Source organism: Mastomys coucha, unplaced genomic scaffold (assembly GCF_008632895.1).
Source record: "Mastomys coucha isolate ucsf_1 unplaced genomic scaffold, UCSF_Mcou_1 pScaffold1, whole genome shotgun sequence".
Taxonomy (NCBI): domain Eukaryota; kingdom Metazoa; phylum Chordata; class Mammalia; order Rodentia; family Muridae; genus Mastomys; species Mastomys coucha.
The window spans coordinates 32,219,973-32,240,774 of record NW_022196891.1 but is presented as its reverse complement, the minus strand read 5'-3'; the positions used below and the strand labels follow the sequence as shown (position 1 = coordinate 32,240,774).

At 49.2% G+C, this 20,802-nt stretch overlaps 1 protein-coding gene across 4 annotated transcripts in view; it reads left to right on the top strand.

Moving 5' to 3' along the window:
- The window catches only part of Nav1 (neuron navigator 1), a 266,750-nt gene that overhangs the window by 80,921 nt on the left and 165,027 nt on the right, over positions 1 to 20,802 (top strand). For all 4 annotated transcript variants that reach the window (XM_031383782.1, XM_031383771.1, XM_031383749.1 and 1 more), the window contains exons 2-3: positions 2,246 to 2,988; positions 8,041 to 8,144. In XM_031383782.1, the coding sequence (XP_031239642.1) occupies positions 2,279 to 2,988; positions 8,041 to 8,144 (814 nt within the window). In that variant the 5' untranslated portion in view covers positions 2,246 to 2,278. The remainder of the gene's footprint in view (positions 1 to 2,245; positions 2,989 to 8,040; positions 8,145 to 20,802) is intronic.

Here is a 20,802-nt window from a genome sequence, read left to right as displayed (position 1 = left end):
GGTTGAATACTTTTCCATGTTCTAGCAGGTGCAGGCAGTACTTGCCTGAGCTCCTCTTAGATTTCTTTAGGAGTGACTTAAAGTTTCCATTGCTGGGAAGAGACACCATGACCAAAGCAACTCTTTTTTTTTTTTTTAAGATTTATTTATTGTTATGTGTAAGTACACTGTAGCTGTCTTTAGTCACACCAGAAGAGGGCGTCAGATCTCATTATGAGTGGTTGTGAGCCACTATGTGGTTGCTGGGATTTGAACTCAGGACCTTCAGAAGAGCAGTCAGTGCTCTTACCTGCTGAGGCATCTCACCAGTCCCCCCCCCCCTTTTTTTAAAGATTTATTTATTTATTATATGTAAGTACACTGTAGCTATCTTCAGATATCCCAGAAGAGGGCATCAGATCTCATTACAGATGGCTGTGAGCCACCATGTGGTTGCTGGGACTTGAACTCACGACCTTCAGTAGAGCAGTCGGCGCTCTTAACCACTGAGCTATCTCTCTAGCCCCAAAACAACTCTTATAAAGGACAACATTTAATTGGGACTGGCCTACCGGTTCAGGGGTTTGTCCATTATCATCAAGGCGGGAAAAATGGCAGTGTGGGGGCAGGCACGCGTTCTGGAAGCAGTCAAGGAAATACTACTACGTTCCAGGCAGCTAGGAGGAGGGTCTCTAAGGCCACACCTTCTAACAGTGCCAGGCAAGCCAAGGGTAACTGGCTCTCTCAGCCCTTCCTGGTGGGTCGCCTCTGATTGCAGAGTGGGCAAGTAGTGCCACGGACCAGGTTTCTGCAGGGACCCCTTATTCTGTGGGGTCATGAGAGTTCTGGCCAGGTATGCAAGGGATTCGGCACGTGACAAATAGAGTCGACACAAAGAAGTGTGTTATCTGAATGTATTTCTTAAAAATGGCATGAGGGTTTTACAATCATTGCAAAAGAAAAATGAAAAACCTGGCAGCTCAGTAGTCAAGGTACATCTGAGGCCACCTGAAACACACTGGGTCTAAAACAGCAGCCATCTCCTCTGGACTGGTGCAGCACCCTCGGGCTCCAAGCACGCTCGGGCCCATGAGGCCCAGCCAGAGTCCTGGGGGGCTGTGAGTGCGCCAGCCAGAAGGGTAGAGGTTCCAATCTCGAATGCTGAATCTAGAATGCCCAATGCTGACTGCTACACTTTCTCTCTCTCTCTCTCTCTCTCTCTCTCTCTCTCTCTCTCTCTCACACACACACACACACACACACACACACACACACACACACTTGTCTCAAGGTCCCGCCCATCCTAGGTAAATCGCCCACTATGCTAATCTTCTGGGAGAGTAGAGACGGGTCTCTTGCTAATTCTTGACCTGACCTTGCCCTGGGATAAGTCTCCCATTCTGTAAGTTTCAACGCCCTATTCCCCCTTCATTATTTCCCTAACAATGCCAGAGGCAATTAGTCTGGATGGGTAAATTCCAAGCCAGGGTTTGGCTAAGATGTTGGAACATTGGTAAAGGTCAGAGAGCAATGTCCAATTTTGTCTAGCTGTTAATAAATCATATTTTGGTGGGCACCTAGCACATAAGTTCTCAAGGACATATTTGGGCTACCTCTGAGTTAGGGGTGCCAAGAGACAATGCAGGGGCAGGAGACTGGCTTCCTTGAAGCTTTCGCCTCAAATACTGCTGTCACGCAAAGTGTGGGTGGCAAAGTAGGACCCAGGTGAGCCTTGGCTGAGGTCCTGCAGGCAATAACACTGGAGGTTCAGAAGAGAACTTGTCAGGCTGGAGAAATGGCTCAACGGTTAAGAGCACTGACTGCTCTTCTGGAGGACCTGAGTTCAAATCCCAGCAACCACATGGTGGCTCACAACCACCCGTAATGAGATCTGGTACCCTCTTCGGGTGCGTCTGAAGACAGCTACAGTGTACTTATGTATAATAATAAGTAAGATTAGTAGAAGTAGAAGAATATTGCGTTTCCCTCGGAAGGTGTCTTGAGATCTCCGGGTACCATGAAAAGGTCAGAGAGGGTAGCAGCTGTGAGGTGAGTCTCTCTATTGCCAGAGAGGAGCAGAGTCAAGGAAAGCTAAGCAAAGCCCACATGTAGAGCATGCTCTCAGAGCTTTTTCACACACAGGCTGTTTGTCTACCGTCAGGCAGGAAGCCCATGGCGCTCTTATCAATGTTAGCATCGTTCTTATACACTAGCGACAGGGACTTGGGACTTTACCTGACATTCTCCTTTTGTCCTGTCTCTGCAGGATCCTAGTGCCGCCCTACCTCTGCCGCTGACCATGAATGGGATGGCCAACGTGAATTCGGCCAGCCGCCCACACTATGCCTCCTCTATCCCCGTGCCTCGAGCCTCTTCACAGACCAGGATTCACACCCCGGGCGCGTCTCCCCAGCTGCGGCCTCGCCAACAGGCTGACTTGGCCCTGAGTCCCCAGCGAGGGGCCTCCCCAAAACGGGGCAAGACTGCAGTCTCTTCTAGAAACTCATCGCCCAAGTCCTACAGGGGAAGAGGAACCCCCAGGGCGGCAGGGCCAGCCAGGGAACTGGCTGGCAGTGTTGAAAGCCTTCCCAGCTCCCCCTGGAACAGCCCCAGAGTAACCCCCAAAACAGCCCTCTCCAGTCAGGCAGGATCCAGAAGAGCTGGGGAGGCACAAAGCACCCAGCGGAAGAAGACCCAGGAAGGAATTCCAGTTCGCCAGACCAGAGGAAGGAGCCCGCCCCAGACAAGCTGTCATGGAGAAACACAAATTCCTGGGCCCCCTGAAGGTCGGATGCCTCCTGGCTGCCAGGGAAAAGATCAAAGAAACATCAGCTACAAACCCCCTAGGTGTCTGGAGCCTGATGAAGGGGAAGCTTCGGGGACTTCCTCTCCAGTGTGCAGCCCTGTGCGGAGCATGCGGCCCTCCACTACTCCTGGAGTCATTAGCTTTTCCTCCGCCCATCCGCAGAGCCAGCCAATCACAGCCACGGTGGCCCCCTTTCAGTACAGGTAAACTGGGGGAGCAGGCAGGGAGAGAGAAGGGCAGCTGTGATCAAGGGGCAAATTCAGAGGGAACAGAGGCTTTGGTGACAAACAGCAGGTGGAGAACACAGGGCCAGAAGTTACGAAAGGGGATGGGGGGAAACATGGGAGTGTGGTAAACTGAGATAGGACTGTAATCTAAAGTCTGTTTTTTAATCCTTTCTGGGGCCTCGACGAGAAACAGGGACTCGTGAGAGCATCCTAAAGTGGCCATTTCACACTCTCTTGGAAATGTTGAGTCTATATTTGGGTATTAAAGGTGTTTAAGCAGCCAGATACGCAGGCAGGTGCATCAGCAGGTGCCTTAGCCCTGCCAAATTTGTGTCGGCTGTTTGCCACCACCGTGTGTTAGACAAACGGTGTTGTCTTGAGCGCTGAGTCTTCAGTTGCTTGGGCAAAGACCTAAATGTGCTGTTCCCCTAGCGCTCTTGTGTCTGTCTGTCTGTCTGTCTGTCCACCTCTCTTCCTCTCGCCTGCGTGTTTGCACTGCTTGTCGCGCTGCCTTATGCCCGTTTAAATGTGCAGCGGATTGGCGGTCAGTACTGCTTCTTCAGTCGCAAGGCAGGTACTGTTGTCGTTGGCAGTGGCGGCACATGCGCAGCAGAGTGGTCAATGTGCCAGCCTCCCCAGCTTGCACACATGGCAAGCTAAGTGCATAAAATAACATTTAGCCAACTAGGCATTTTAAGTAAAAAAAATAACTCTATACTAACATGACCACCACGTTAAGTAAACTAGACTTTAATTATTAATCATTATGTAGGTTAGAAATGCCCTGATGCAAATTAAACCCCTTCCTGACTACACTCACTGTTGTAAATATAAAAAGATAAAGAAGCATTAAGGCTGGGCAGTGGTGGCGCACGCCTTTAATCCTAGCACTTGGGAGGCAGAGGCAGGTGGATTTCTGAGTTCGAGGCCAGCCTGGTCTACAGAGTGAGTTCCAGGACAGCCAGGTCTATATAGAAAAACCCTGTCTCAAAAACCAAAAAAGAAAGAAAGAAAAGAGAAGAAAAAGAGAAAAAAAGAAAGATTAAGATATGATCTGTGGGGATGTGGTGAGGTATGGGGGAAGGGGATGTCTCGTCATACCCATGCCAAGGCATCCCTTCCCCCTAAATAGAGTTTATTCAGGGCATAGGGAGGGGAGTTAAGAGGGTAGTAGAGGCAGAGAAAGGCAGAGAGAGAGTAGAGGCCGGCATGATCACATGGGGGGGGATGTGATGGGGGGAGCAAGAGGCCAAGAGGCAAGAGAGAGAGGAGGGGACAAGCAGCCCCTTTTATAGTGGGCCAGGCCTACCTGGCTATTGCCAGGTAACTGTGAGGTGGAGCTTAGATAGAATGCTAACACTCACTTCTTGTGTTCCCCCCTCTTCCACACCTTCCATGCTACACTCACTTCCTGTGTACCCCCCCCAACTCTCATGCTAATATAGGAAGTAGCTGTCCATTTGCATTTTTGGTCCATAAAAGCTTTTGCATCAGCCCCTGGATTCTGGGGATTCTTGAGACATCCTAGCAATTGAAGGCTGGGGCCTTAGGAGCCTCATTCTTCACTAGAGGTCAACACTGGTGTGTTTAGATCTCTAGACAAGACTGTGCAACCTTATATCACAGTAATAGGTGTTGGTACCTGGGACAAGGAAATTAATATCCACTCTATTCCGAGTGTGGTCAGGCCTCACTTTCAGCACTACATTGGGTTATGAACACCACGTTTTACAAGGACATCGACGCACCGAAACACATACAGAAAAAGGCTGACAGCTTAGCGAGGAGTCCCACAGAGGTGTTTTAAGAACGATTAGAGGATGTGAGGAAGTTCGCTTGCCTTGGAAAGAGAAGGTGCCGGATAGCACGTGTGCTGTTCTCAAATATGGGAAAGGCTGTCACGTTGTAAAGATGAATTGGTTTGCTTGGGGCAGCTCCAAAGAGCTGACTCAGTGTCAGAGTGGCTCAAGATAGATTTGAGGCTGGATGGGAAGAATTTTCCAACAGCAAGAAAGGCTTACAAACTGCCTGGAAGGCGGGGAGTTCTAGTACTACAGAATCCCAGCTGATTCCACAGCCCAGGGAGTTCTCGGCTAGGCAAGCCAAGCCCTCTGCCCAACAGTACCTGCAGACTCAATGCACAAATGTCGCTTTTTCTAAGGGGCGGGTCATGTCTGTCCCTTTTCTTTCCCTACTTGAGATGCTGAAGCTAAAGCTGAATCAAGAAGCACGGACACAGAGAAGGCCTTTATTGTGTTTCTCTCTTGTTGGGTGTCAAACCCACAGCCACTAGCGTTCTAGGCAAGGGCTCCACTACCGAACCCCCACCTTCATTTGAGTGGCTTTTTCCCTGACAGCTAAATGCTTCCCCAGTGACTACCACTCTCTTCTACTACCTGATTCCCTTCATTTTGAATTCATTCTTTGGGAAAAAGTGTCTAGGTATTAAATAGTCTAAGATTTTATATTATCCACCCTACAAGTCCCCTGGTATATTTACAGTCTGGCATTTTTCAAAGAGGCCAGACTGTTTCCTTCTGAACATTTTAATGCAACTTAAACAGAACCGTGCTTCCACCGTTCCGCAAACATAGACTGCATAGCATTTTTAACAGAAACGGGATTGCTATACCTCTCCGGGAAGAGCTGGCCTCACCCACCATCCTTAGCCCGTGCACTTCTTAGGCCCTCAGTTGTGGTTGGAGGATGGGTCACAGCTCAAGTAAGATTTGGATGGAGGATACCCAGGCATGCTGTAGGCAGATGGGCTGGATCTCCACACACCCTGCTCGGCCGAGAGCTGCTGCCATGGACAAGCTCTGCCAAGAGCTTGGCAGGGCCACCCATCTAAGCTCTATAGCCAAGGAGGAGCCATCTGTTCTCTAGAATCCATAGACATCCTGTTTTCGTGGAAATCTAGCTCCACCCGACATCCTGGGCTTCTGTAAAACCTCAGGTGAATGCAGAAGCAAAGATGAATGGGGGTCCTCTTCCTCCCCAGCATGGTCCAGGAAACAATTCCTTTACCCATGGTTCACTTTACCCAAGCCTTATGTTTTCAAAATCATGGATGTGGCCATCCCAGTTACTCACCTGCCTCCCACCCCCCACCTCCTCTTGATGCCCTTCCTCCTTGGGCCCCAGAAGGCAGAAGGCCACTCTGGCCTGGCCATCTTCCAGACTTTGGTCTCACATCCAATTCCATCACAGCTTCCTCCTTAACTCCCTGTATGTTCTTGTGAAAGGTCACAGCATCTATATCATAATCCTATGTCTCCCCACTTTCCAAGGGCTTCCTTCCCCTGACAGGGCATGCCTTCTGTCCTCAGGCACGTCTTGGGTCAGACTACAGTCAAGGAGTTGGTTAAAAGTGTTAGGATGCAGGGTCATTGAAGTCACCAATGTAGTTTTTCTCTGGTTCAGCCTCCTCCCCCTGACTTCGTTGTCCTGTCTTTTGGGGCTGAGAAGTGTGACAAGCCCCAGCATATATATATGGAAGTAGTGGCAGGTATAGACACATGTGCAGAGCTAACTAAGAACAGAGGCAAAGGCTACCTTCCTTCACACTCCTAGGTTTGGGGTTCCTGGTACCTACAGATGATCAGGTCTCATCTGCCCTTGTAACACAATGGTGTCAGTAGACTGGTGACAGTCAAAGCCGGGCAACACCTATATGCCTCAAGACAGATACTGCCTAGCTCTTCATATATGATGCTCTCCAATGAAGCCTTTAATATGTTATATAGCATTCCCTTGCCTCCACAAAATGTTCTGTCATTTTCACAACAATGTGTTGCATGCCCGTGCTAGTTTTTTTTCAAGAAAACAGCATTCTCACTTCTCCCTTGACTGCTGTATGCCTGGGTAGACTGAGTATCCCTACCATATCAAATACCTCCCAGAGGCCAGCATGAGACCTCCTGCTTTCTCAGTTCACTCCACTCCGTGTCATTTGGTGCTGGGTACCCATCTGAGGACTGTCAGGCACACGACACCCCAAGACTACCCAGATGGCAAGGCGGCTACAACCACAGGCCCCTCCTGCAAACCCCAGACAGTCAGACTGTAACTCTAGCCTGGCCCTTCAGAGGTCATCTCTTCCTCCTGATGAAAGCCAGGCCCAGAGAGGGGAAGATGGCCGCTTGGGTTATACAGTGAGCTCATGGCGGAGCTGGATTCAGAGTCCCAGACGGAGAGGTATTGGAAAAAGTGAAAACCTAAAAAGACAAATAGCAGCAGCACTAGAGACGCCCGGGGTCCTCTGGCCCAGCCTGTCAATTTCCCCTCTTGTCTGCACAGCCCTCCCTTCCCCCTCCTGCCAAGCTGCCAAAGGGTCCATTTAGCTGGTGACATCGGGGCGGGGATATGGTAGGCGGGACTGTTCTGAGCCAGGGTAATTGCATGTAAGGAGAGCTCCCACAGCCTTTGTTCCTGGAGCACTTTGTGGTTGGGACTGTGTTCTGAGGTCTGTGCACTTGGTAGCCAGTGCCCAGAGACCTCACCCTCCCTTCCTCTTGGTACCATGGGCCTAGTTTGGACTCCGTCTTCCCAGGAGTCACTGTGGCTCAGGATGAGCTTCATCTCCCATTCCTGACCTTGTGTGCTCGAGGTGAGCGATTCCACAGAGGCCAAATGCCCTCTGAGTACCAGGAGTCTGGCTTCAACTTCAGACAACTCTTCCCTGCTGGCAAATGTTCTCTGTTGAGCAAACATGACCATCTTAAGGGCAAGAATCACAGTAGGACAGAAGACTCCCAGCCTGGAGCCACTGGGGCATCTTCCTGCTCGGTGAATGGTGTATACTGCTGGGATGCAAAGGGCAACAGATGTTGAACATTCTTGTGCCCTCGGAGACTCCTTCCTGGTCCAGCTCTGCTGCTTGCTGGGGTGTCTGCATGTACACACATCTCCAGGAGGCCCGGAGAGCTCAGGGCATTGTAGAAGAGAGGACATGAGCTTAAAAAGGGTTTGCCGGCTTCCACAGAGGGGCTTTGAGGCCATGAGTAACCTTTCCTTCTCATTCCACAGATTACAGACAGACCAGGAACCTGGTCCTGTTCCTCAGGAAAGCTGGGCCCTTGATGGATATACCAGCTCCCCCAGAAGGACTGAGGACAGCTTTTCCTGCATGGGTAAGTACCCTGGGAAAGATTTCCTATGTAAGAGCTGCTATCTGGACTCTTCTTATCGCTGAGGGATAGAAGTGGCCTGGGCCTAGGGCTGGCTTCTTTTCTGTTGTTTTGTGATAGGACCAAATTAAGGAGCCCATGCTGGCCTTAAACCTGTCGTTTGTCAGCCTCAGCACTGGGATTATAGATGGTTGCCACCACACCCAGCTTGAATTTATCTCTTTTAAAAACATTTTTTTTGGGGGGTGAAGGGTGTGTGTGTGTGTGTGTGTGTGTGTGTGTGTGTGTGTATGTGTGTGTGTCAGGGGTCTTACTATGTAACCTCTGGCTGGACTAGAGCTTGCTATGAAGATGAGGCTAGCCACCAAGCCAGCCCTAAATTTTTCAAAAATTAAATGTGTGTGTGTGTGTGTGTGTGTGTGTGTGTGTGTGTACATACACAGGTGTCATGACATACATGGCGGTCAGAAGACAACCTGTAAGAATTGCTTCTTTCCTTCCATCATATGGGTTGCAGGATGGAACTTAGGTCACGAGCCTTGGTAACAGGTGCCTTCACCTGCTGAGCCATCGTCTCTGCCTTCAGGCTTGTCTCTTGACATGAGACACTCACCTGTGAACTGCCAGGGCGCTTTCCCCCTTGCTTGACTCAGCCCAGAGTAAAGCTGTCAAATCAAAGCTGGGAGAGAGAAAGGCGGGTTGTAATAGAGAGCCCAAGTTCAACATGAAGGTGGTGGGAGCCAAGGTGGCAGTCCAGAGCCACCTGCCTGGCTGCCCAACACCTGCTTCACTCCCAGGAACACCCGTCATAACAAGTCACTCCCACACACATACTCTTCCCTGTGTCCCTGTAATCACAGTGTCACTCAGTCAGCATCCTAGGCCCCGGGAAATTTGCTCTAGCAAAATGATAAACTTGATTTTGTTTGTGGTGCCAAGGTTTGAACCCAGGGGCCTATCCATGCCAGACAGATGTGGTACCACTGACAATATTCATGCATAATGAACTTGCTTTTAGAGACCCAAGGCTGTCCAGAAGTTTGGTCTTATAGCTTCTGTACCCTGCTCTAGTGGGCAAACTAAGGTTTAGCTTACAGCCTGGTCTTGGCATCCTTTGGCATGGGTGACATGTCACTGTGTCTTCTCTTCCCTGCTGGGCAGGTGGGAAGGTGAACTGGCTCTTTGGAGCCATCTCTTAGAGAGTTCAACAGCAGTGATCTTGGAGCAACTTGCAGAGCTACCATGCTCACTTCGTACAGCAGGCCTTGCAGGGGAGGGTTCTGGGGCAGGCAGAGCCTGGGCATTTAAAGGGCAACCCCCTCCTCCCACAGTCAGTACACATGCATCGAGAGCAGGGCATGCCAGGGACACAAGTAAACCAACTTTCACAGGCACTGACAGAGCATCAGAATAGAATGTGGTAACCAGGAAACTATGTGCAGCTCTATTTTTACATTTGCAGTTTTGTTAGCGTAATGGCTTCCTTATGTGTGTGCCACATTGTTAGGCTAATGAGCTCCATCCACCTAGCCAGGCTCTCCTTACTCATCCTGACCCTGTGAGCTGGGACCAGGACTTTTTCTGTGTCTGCTATAGGCTGACACTAGGAAGCCCTTTGACTTGTTAGCTTGAAGACCACCCTCTCTGGTCAGATCTCAAAATGTCCACTAGATCCCAGGTTAGGTCATCCCTGCGAGGAAGGCAAGAAGAACTCTAGGGATGAGATTCACAAGAACAATGGGAAGCACCAGCTTCCCCAGGGACACCTAGGGAAAGGATCAAGGTTCACCGTGCTGCCTCTGTTGTGGTCCTTGCTGGTTGTCATGGTAACAGACACATCTTTACAGAGGATCCACTGAACTCTTTGATGGGTTAGATGGGGAGAGAGTTAAGATATGGCTGGCTTCTTTGTGGGGGACCCCACACTTTCCTGAGCTTGAAGAAGAAGGGGGAGAGAGGAAGAAAAGAAAGAACAGAGTTTCCACTTTGTCTTGCTCTTTTATTTCAGAACTCATGCAGGACATGTCCTGAGTCACTCTCTTGTGTCAGCAAGTGCCCCGTGAGCATTTTCTTTCTGTCAGACACTTGCTGACACTGTAGAAAACGAGTAAGACTTTAGCCTGCTTTCAAGGAGTTCACAGTTTAGGGGTTCAATCTGCAAACTATTTTTGGAGTATTTGTGTCCCCAGCCAGTGTCTCACCCAGTGTCCTGCCGACGTACCCACTGACAAAGGATGCACCGAGCATGCGTAAACCATGCTGTAGCAGGACCCACACTTTCCTTGGACGGAAGGGTGCCTTGGAGCACATCCCAAGCAGCTACTTCCTAGTTGTTGACTATGTGATTTTAATACCAGCCGGTGGGAGATGGAGGCCTTTGAGCTCAGATACGTACGGCCCCTGCCTGTTGGGTGAATTTACTGTGTTTGATGACCAAGGAACTTGGACTGCCCATTGTGCCTCCCATGTAAGCCAGTTTGCTCTTCTAGCTCGTAAGCGTGGGGGAGATACAGGGTCCTAGAAGGGATAGAGAAGGAGAATGCCAGAGAGTTCTCTCTGATGTATACCACACTTCAAATCAAAACAAAACATAACCCTACTCTGCCTGAAAGAGAGTCCAAACAAGCACTTTATGATCCTTATGCGGCAGGAAGAAATTTTCCCATGATGCCTTGCTACCATGCTGGAGTGTTAGGGATGAGGGCCTTCATATGCACCAAAGAGTATCCACAGCCAGCTGTTCCTTCTGCTTTGCCCTGGGGGCAAGAGTGTAAGACTCCGGGCCACAGGTGCTTATGTGTGTTCCCTAACTGTCCCCGGGTCCCCTTGGTTTTCCAGGGACAGCTTGGCACTGGTCCCATCTGCTCACACTTAGCCCTGGCTCTCTCTGCACGAGGCCGTCCTCAGACCTCAATTTGAACAGGCAAGGAAGCCAGGGCTGACTCTGCCACAGGCCCACATGTGTGAGGCTGTGTGCAGGACTAGAAAGGGTCGCCTTGAGGTTTACACGGATTCTCTAATTACTTCCACTTTGTGGCATGTTTGAATGAGTGTTAAGTGGACACACACTGAAGAGATCTTCTCTCCTAGAAACATGTGTCACCGGGGAACCAGCCAGAGACTCCTCTCCGCCTCTTTCCCAAAAGAGGGCTGATACACTCATAGACTGGGAGGGGCCTGCGAAGTTTGCCTCTGGCTAGATTTTACTTGGTGGTTGTCTTTTCCATGAACTGTCTTTAAGCCACAGTTCATGTCTTGTGGATTGGGGCACAGAGCATTCACTCGAAGGAAGCTGTTAGGCCTTACACAGCATATCCACTGTGACTTAGTCTGTGAGAGGAGTGCAGAATGAACACTGTGCTTTCTAGGAGAGGGCCAGAAACTGCTCTCCACTCATCCTGCAACACAAGAGGTTCGAGCAGATATCAAAGACTCCAGTGAGCAAAAGCTCCCTCGACCTTGGCCTCATTTTCCCTGAGGAGGGATCAGCCTTATGCTTAGGATGGATGGTGGTGAGTCAGCGGATGGACTGAAACCAAGACCATGGCCTCCCAGGTCCCAAAACGTGAAGATAGACAAATGATTATGAGAGCCAACCTTTACTGAATGCCTACTATGCTCAATAAGCACTAGGTGCTTCTTTCACAAAGTCCTTCGTGAACTCAGTGTTGCTCTTTGACACTGGTTGCTCAGATTAGAAAGAAAAATACTCGGGCTCTGAACCCTGTCTGAAGATGGGACACTCCAGGCTTGAGGGATTTGCGCCCTTCTCCTCAAATCCCCTGGCCTTGCCATCTGCCACCAGGGCTCACTGTGGTAACTGCACATGGTTCAAGCTCAGCTCAGATGCCATAGACCACCCCCCCAGCCACCCTGCCCGCCAAGTGGCAGGGAAGAAAATGGGGTCAGCGGGCTACACACCTTACCACCATTTCCCTCCACTCCAGCGGGTTAGGATGTTACTGGGACCTCTGTCATTCTGGGCCCATGTCATTTCATGCTGAGTTCACACGGCTGGGTTCCCTGTCCTCTGGGGACTTCTGAGCCAAGATAAGCTTGATATCCCAGCCATCCGTGGAACGAGACATGCACACAATTGACCAGAAAACAGAGTGAGTTCTGAGGAGATGCTCTCTTCTCCAGAGCTGTGCCCTGAATGGGGCAGAGGAGGAGGCCACAGTGTGGCAGAGCTCAGAAGGCTCTTCTTAGGTAAATACTACAGCCATTTGGGACAAAGCATGCCTCTAGGAGTTGGGGTGGAGGGCAGTAACACTTGTAGCAGCAACTGACACTTACTGTGGCTTTCTGTAAGCCAAGCGTTGTCAAAGCACATTTAATCTGCCCAACAATTGCACGGGGGCTGGAGTCTAGCTCCACAGCTTTCCTCTCAGCTCACCACTGGCCAGTTGCACAGCATTGAAGAAGAAAACCTCTCTGTGCCTCTGTTACTTTGGTTGTTTCTGGGGTGCAAGAAAGATAGCTTTGCAGCTGGGCATGGTGGCTCATACTTGTAGTCCTAGTATTTATGTGATGGAGGTAGGAAGATTTGGAAATTCAAAGTCATCCTTGCCTAAAGAGTGAGTTCAAGGCCAGCCTGGGCTATAGGAGACTGTGTTTCTAAAAACATATTAAAGGAATGAGTGAGTAAATAAATTAACCTTCCCCTACAGGTTAGTGGGAATTAAGCGCTTCCATGTAAGTGAAGTGCTTAGAAGAGAACCCGGTGCATAGTAATTACTCAGCATATGCCCAGTATTATTGGTTAAAAAGCAAAGTGTTATTCTTTTCATCCCCACCTTACAGATGGGAAAACTGTAGTACAAAGGACTTAAATGGTTTCGCCCAACTTGGTCCATTCAGGATTTGAATCCATACAGCCCGTCTCCGGGTACCATCCACTCAGCCATAGATGCTATGACCTTGTCAAAGAAGAAAGGTTGAGTCCAGTGAGGGGTCGGTGCCCAAGGGAGAAGCATCAGGATAGCCAACATGGCAGAGCCTGCCTCCATGAGAGGTCCAAAGGAAGGGGCTAGAGGAGGGAGGTCATCTGAGGTATTCTGCCAGAGGGGATTGAAATAGAAAGAGGGATCTGGATTCTGCTGGCTTGGAGGAGGGAGAGGGAGCGAGAAGACTGAGCGACTCCTCCCGACAGCATTTGGCTGGCAATGAGATTTATCTCCAGAGCAAATTGGACCCAGCAGAAACGATTTTAGCAAATATCAAGAACTGCAGAAGCTGGGCAGCCTGGAGTCCTATAGGCTTCCTCTTACCACCCCCACTGCAGGTGTATGAGTGGCTCCACACAGCGCTTGCCTCTTTGAGTTTTCTTCCTTTCCCTCTTTCTTTCTTTCCTTTTTTTTTTTTTTTTTTTTTTTTTTTTTTTTTTTTTTTTTTTTTTTGTTTTTGTTTTTTTTGTTTTTTGGAGACAGGGTTTCTCTGTGTAGCCCTAGCTGTCCTGGAACTCACTCTGTAGACCAGGCAGGCCTCAAACTCAGAAATCCACCTGCCTCTGCCTCCCAAGTGCTGGGATTATAGGCATCCATCATCACCGCCCGGCTCTTTCTTTCCTTTTTTAAAGATTTATTTATTTATTATATGTAAATACTGTCTTCAGACACACCAGAAAAGGGCGTCAGATCTCATTACAGATGGTTGTGAGCCACCATGTGGGTGCTGGGATTTGAACTCAGGACCTTTGGAAGAGCAGTCAGTGCTCTTAACCGCTGAGCCATCTCTCCAGACCCACTCTGAGTTTTCAAAACACAATGTGTAGAGTCGGCAAGGCCCAGTTTCCCTGTTTTCTGCTACACTAAGAAGTCTGCTCGCCTAACCCCAGAAGGAATTAATATTCTTTTTTGTTTCTTTTTTCTTTCTTTCTTTCTTTCTTTCTTTTTTTTTTTTTTTTTGGTGGAAAGGCTGAGTCATCAGGAGATTGGAGCAGTTATTGGGGAGCATTGAATGCATGCACCCTGGTGCTCAGCCCTCCCCTCTAGCTACCTCTACAGTCCAGAATCCCCTGCCCAAGGAATGATCCTGCCCACCATTAACATAGGTCTTCCCAGACTCTGTGAGTATGTCCAGAGGCCTGTCAAGTTTTACAGCACCATCACAGATAGTCTGGGGCCACTCCCCTTCATCTGGGTCCCTGCTAGCAGAGAGTAGATGCGTTAGGGATAAACCTTCCTTTGTGCTTCTCCTGGGAATGACACCCCTGCCCTTGTCCCCAGATCCTGTGTATCCCGGGCTCTTCTGCTGTAGAGATAGTCACTTTTTAACTGTAGGCAACTGCTTGAGTGATTTTTGTTACTTGTTGTTGTTGTTTTTTGTTTGGTTTGGTTTGGTTTTTGCTTTTCTCAGAAATCCCAGCCCCTTGTTTAACTTGTGTGCACCAGTGGTCCTTGGGGAAGGCCTAAGCATAAAAGAATGGCCTGATCTTAGGAACCTCCCCAGACTGTCTCTGTCCTACCCAGTGAAGGCTGGCCAGCCTCCTTAGCACCTCTGTACTGTGGTCTTCCCAGAAATCTCAGGGTAGGTAAAGGACCTATAGAGGCTTTGTCTCAAGGCGTCAAAGCTGTCCTCATCGTAGTGTCTCACAGAGACAGGAATACATCCTCTCCCATCCCACATGGTCCCCTTGGCAAGAGGATTAGAGCCCCTGGCTCTGCCCATCCAGGCTGCTCAACAGACTTACAGAGGAGGAGCTGAAGAGTAAGGTACCAGACACAAGAGCCATGAACATAGGCACTGTCTTCCAGTCACACTGTGTATGGCCTCCATAGGACAGGAGGCCCAGACTTCAGAGGAAGCTAAGGTAGGGCCAGCGAATTCCAGGTCACTCACCCCAGAGCAGGCAGAGCCCTGGGAACAAGAGAAAGTCAAGAAATACCTGGATATACCTTCCTTTGTTTTCTTGAGCTAGGGCCTCACCGTGTAGCACTTGCTTGTCAGGAACACGCTATGTAGATAGAGCAGACTGTTCTGAAACTCACAAAGACCTGCCTGCCTCTGCCTCCAAGGGTTAAAGACATGCACCACCACACAAGCCTGTACCTTCTTTTAAGGATTTCACTGCCACTGAGGGCAGAAATACAAACTCGTTCTGCAGTGCAAATGGGGGTCACATAGCTAAGAGAACTTCCAAACCTCAGTGGAAGTGGAAGCCAGGTGTACAGAGCCTGGGACTCTGTACGAAGCAGGTCCAGCCAGGAGGGGATTCTGCGAGCATCCTTCCTGCTGTAGAAGCCAGGTCTATGTGGAGGCAGGAGGAAGTGCTGAAGTGGCAATCTCCTGTTGCTGAGACTGGACTCTGAGAAGGTGGAGTGCTCTTCTCTGAAAGCCCCGCCCACAGCTCTGAAAGCCCCACCCAACTGCACCGAGAACTATTTCTAGGATTTGCAGAGCTATTTTTCTGCACCAATTGCCAGCGATACCGGTTAAAAATAATTGAAAACGCAAACCCGTGGCAGCCCTCTATGGAATACTGTGCCTTACTGAGAAATCTAACAAAAAACGCTAATAAAAGCCCAGAGGTGTCAGTGGCCAGTGAGAGCAGCCACAGCCAGCATGGGAGGGTCTTCTCTGGGCGGTATTTGGCCAGGTGTCTCTAAGCAATGTCTTGGCCACATCCTGATAAGGTTTCTTTATTCATACAGCTATCTTTAGCTGTTTGGAACTCCCAAACCTTCTTAAGAAACTGATGGGCGCTGTGTCTCAGAGGCAGGTGACCGTCATCTATCTGAGCATGTGGCTGACACTTGGTGACTCAGTCTACTGACCTCCCAAATCTGGTCTGTGGAAACAGATCATAAAGTTATTTTCTGTGGTAGGATGTCATCAGTGGGTTGGCAGGACAACCCACTCAGCTGTGGGCCTTGTGTTTTCCTTCTGTTCGGGGGTTTACTTGGCCCACAGTGAGGCAGTAGGGTTTGTTACAAATAGGTCAAGTTATTCCCCGGAGGGAAATGTTGCATAAGATTATCTCCAAGGTCCCATGTAACCTTGTGATTCAACAGCCTGAGACAGGTCACATTGCATGGAGGATCTGCTTTGACTCTGGGTTAGATCATAGAAAAAGGTCATATACTCACCCAAGTAGTTTGCCTGCCTCTACCGCATATATGGGGTACACATACTCTCCCTCTCTCTCTCTTTCTCTCTCTCTCACTCACACACTCACTCACACACACACACATCCATACACACACTCACACACACTTCACTCTCCTCTCCCTTTGACTTGCCCCATGACCATAGTTGCCGTGACAACCAAGCTAGGCCAGTCTTGGTCTATGGACCATGCTATCTAGGAGGTACAGAGCTCATCTGGGGCCGAGTGTGCCAGGGCCACTGAAGCTATGTGTATGGGACAGTTTCCATGGCAATATATAGGACACTTCCAGGTGGAAACATCTGGACTTCTTGACAGCCAAAGAAATGAGGGGATATGATTTTAAATGAGTACAATTTCAGACAGAGTGCCCTAGATTAGGTGTTTCTTCCGGCTTCTCCTGGAAGTCCTAAAAGCAGAGGAAGTAGAGGTTTCGTATCCTCCCACCCTACCTAATTTACAGGACCAATGGTGGTGCAGAGAATATAGGCATCTAATGCCAGGTAGCAAGGGCTAATCTGAAGCTTGTGGGGAATGCTAGGTTCACTGGATTCAGAAGGACAGAGTTCACAAAGCTGAGACAAGTGGAGACTGGTAGTATTGTATGCTACTTCCTCTGTCCATGGGATGGTTCCCCTCTTAGTGGGCCAGGTTTACTGTGACTGGGGTCCAGGTGCTACTCTAACCTCTGGGACAGCAAGTATAGGGGCTACAGGGTCTCATCAGTAGGACCTTGAGCTTTCTTGTTATGGGGGCTCCATGTTGCTTGGAATAGTATGCAGTACGAAGCAGGTCTCAAGATACAGCTGCATGTTGATGAAAGATAGCAGAGAAGGTTGTAGGCCCCATAGCAGGCCTACACTCGAGGTCTGATTTTCTCAGGTACCTCCAGTGTGGTCTTGGGTTAGTTTCTTTCTCCAAAAAATGAAGATAATGATGCTCTCTGATGCAAAGGGTGTATAAGGTACAGAACGTATGTAAGAGGGCCCCGGGTGTGTGGTGCCTGTGGAGTCTCCTGCCCTCAGTTCAGCAAGCCTCAGTGCACTATTACCTTCTGTCTTGTATAGGAGGATTTCAATTCAGTGGTGGGAGAGGGTCTGGTTTGGCATGCAGTTAAGAAGAATGTGATTACATGGCTCTCAACTACATCAACAGGGAGGAAAGGCACAAAGTTGTGCAGGGCCATCAAAAAGGAAATTCTGGGCAACAGGGCCTTGCAAGATGTATTGGACTTGAATATATATATGTGTATATATACACACATATATATGTACACACACACACACACACATATAGAAAGTCCAGGCAAAGCGAAGGTACAGGGGTGGGATTAGACCTGGGCGGAGGCAAGTAGAAGAGCATTAGGGGCCAAGGTTGCCAGATGAAGCCAGAGATATGGAGGGCTTGTGTATGAGTCAGCACAGGCCCATGTGATAGCTAGGCCCCTGAGGGTGGAGTGGTCCTTACCTTGAAAGTCCATCCAGACCGCCACATTACACATCCTCCTCTTGCAGGCCACAGAGCTGTGGCTATGAGGGAAGGCAGGCCTCCATGCCCTCTGACCCTGAGTCTACACCACTACCTCCAGGACTGCCCTCTGAGAACCAGCCACCAGGAAGAAAGACCCCACATATAAGCATGGTGTATTAGTCAGGGTTCTCTAGAGTCACAGAGCTTATGGACAGTCTCTGTATAGTATGGGAATTTGTTGATGACTTACAGTCTGTAGTCCAACTCCCCAACAATGGTCAGCAGCAGCTGTGAATGGAAGTCCAAGGATCTAGCAGTTGCCCAGTCCCACAAGGCAAGCAGGTGAAGAAGGGAGAATCTTCCTTCTTCCAATGTCCTTTTGTAGGCCTCCAGCAGAAGATGTGGCCCAGACTAAAGGGGTGTGCCACCACGCACTTGCTTTGTCCCAGATGACCTTGAACTCAGAGATCTCCCTGTCTTCTGGGATTCATAGCCACTATGCCTCAAGGTCTCCATGCCAAGATCCAGGTCAGAAACTTGTATCTCTCAGCCTCCAGAATAGGATCACAGGTGAGCCTTCCAATTCTGGATTGTAGTTCATTCCAGATATAGTCAAATTGACAGCCAGGAATAGCCACTACACATGGGGTCCAGAACACTTGGCAAAAACGAGGAATGGCACAGTACAGCCCCGAGCTAGATTTTGCTGGCCTTAGACATTCTAGCCATGGGATTCCTGAGGAACCCATGACTGGAGGAAGGGCCTGTCCTATGCCCTTACACACTGTCTAGGTCTGGAGCAGGCTTTTTTGAACTCTGTTCCCTCAGGTTCTGCAGACCTCTGAAAGAGGGCCAATGCCTCTCCAGCTTTAAAAAGACATTTTCTAGCGGCTTCAGGTCCTGTCTCCTTGTGTGAGAAGTGACTTGGTTTTCTTCTCCAAGCCTCTTCCCTTGTCTCCACATTATCCCTATCCTGCCGGTATTGGTCCTCAGAGGAGTGGAGGAGTAGGAGGCCAGGCACCTGGGAGTTCAAGGAATGTGTGCGGCAGCTTAGGGTTGATCCACACTTCTGTTCTCTTGGGATTGGGGCAGGAGCAGGTTGGGGGCAGACTAAGGTCCAGGGTTGGGAGCAGGGTGGGGGCAAAACTCTAGAGCCCTGGTTCTGTAACCTTTCTTTCACCTCAAGCCACGTTTTCCCCGAAAAGCAGGCAGATCATAATCTCTCCCTTAAGCTCATACATCTGACCTTTGAGCCTAGAATGAAAATCCATAATCCCTGATCTCAGGGAGTCTGTAAGACGAGAGGGTATGCCAGGGACTTGTAGAGAACACAGTAATGTCTTCTCTACCAGTTCTATTGCAAAGCAAAGCTAGCAGCTGGGCTGTTGGCAAGCAATTAGGCTAATCTAAGAGGGCTTCCTGGAGGTGTAAGCGTGCTGGGATGTTTGTGTGACAACATTGTGTCCGTCGTTAACTGTTCCTTATGCACATAGGAGTAGATAGCAGACCTTAGTCCTAGTTTAGTACTTATACATGTACCAGACAGTCTGGGCTGTGAGAATACTGTGTGGCCTTGCTTACCCCTTTCTCTCGGATGTGTAGCAAAACTCCCCCATACCTCTGAATATAGCAGAAGTTTGGGGGCTTGAGAGAGCCTCATAGCTAGATTTCCCAAGGTCATTCCCCGAAGATACGGAGTTTCTTTGTAGGGGACAGGACAGAATCAGTGGCCTCCCCCTGTCCCAGGGCTGCTGAGAAGTGAGAAAAGATGTCACTGGGACTGCATCCCAGAGGCCTGGCTTCCATTCCATGCTCCAGCTGTGCTGTCTCTCACCACAGGGTACTGAGAGGTCACCCCTGTTTACAGGCCTCACACATCTGTTGTGAGTCACGCATTCATTCACTGAATCAGTCGTCACTCAGCAAATATTCCTGAGAGCCCACTATGCGCACGGGACTTTGATAGCCTTTGAAGACAAGTTCAACTAAAAATGGATTCTCGAGAAACACAAACAGATGATGAATGACGGCTACAGATGTTAAGGGATCATCACAGTGGGGCGGGGCGGGGGTGACATCCTTAAAGGAGGGGCATTGGCCTTCACAAAGGGTTGAGGGAAGCTGGGTTTGGGAGCACACTGCACTTTCAGCATTCAGAAAAGACTAAGGCAGGAGGATATTAAGTTTAAGGCTAGCTTGGTGAGACCTTGCCTCAAGAAAGAAAAAATACCCATCTAAGAGTTGTATGGGCTCCAAACCTTAGGGATAATATTCTTGATCCCCCTCTTTCCTGCACACACACATTTAGCCCATGAGCAGATTCTAATGGCTGTACTCTACGCCATTGCTGATCACGTCTCTACTACCATCTCCACCACCATCTTTCAGCTGGCCTCACCATTCAGCCAAGGACTCGTACAATTTTTTTTTAAAGATTTATTTATTATTATATGTAAATACACTGTTACTGTCTTCAGATACACCAGAAGAGGGTGTGAGCTCTCATTACAGATGGTTGTGAGCCACCATGTGGTTGCTGGGATTTGAACTCAGGACCTTCGGAAGAGCAGTCGGTGCTCTTAACCACTGAGCCATCTCACCAGCCCCCGGACTTGTACAATTTGCCTCCACCTAAGACTCAAAAGGAAACCAGATTGCTCTCTCCTTGACCTGCCAGTGTTATTCCAAATGATATCTATATATAAAGACCTAAAAGGCTCTCTGTGCCCTGCCACCCCCCCCACATCTCTCACCCCACTTCCTCACATCTTCTCACCCCTCTTCTTTCTCTCCAACATCTTATCTTCCTTGTTGTCTTTCAAAAACACACCACGAATTTCTTACCATCCCAGCTCTTTTTCTCCTTAGCTTTTTTTTTTTTTCTTTTACATTTATTTTGTGTGTGTCTGTGGGAACCTTGAGGACAGCTCTCAGGAGTCAGTCAGTTCCACCCTGTGGGTTCTGGGAATGAACCTGAAGTTGTCAAGCTCAGTGGCAAGCTTGCTTACCCACTGAGCTATCTTGTTGACCCCTCCTCAGCACTTTTTTTTTTTTTTTTTTTTTTTTTTTTTTTTTTTTTTTTTT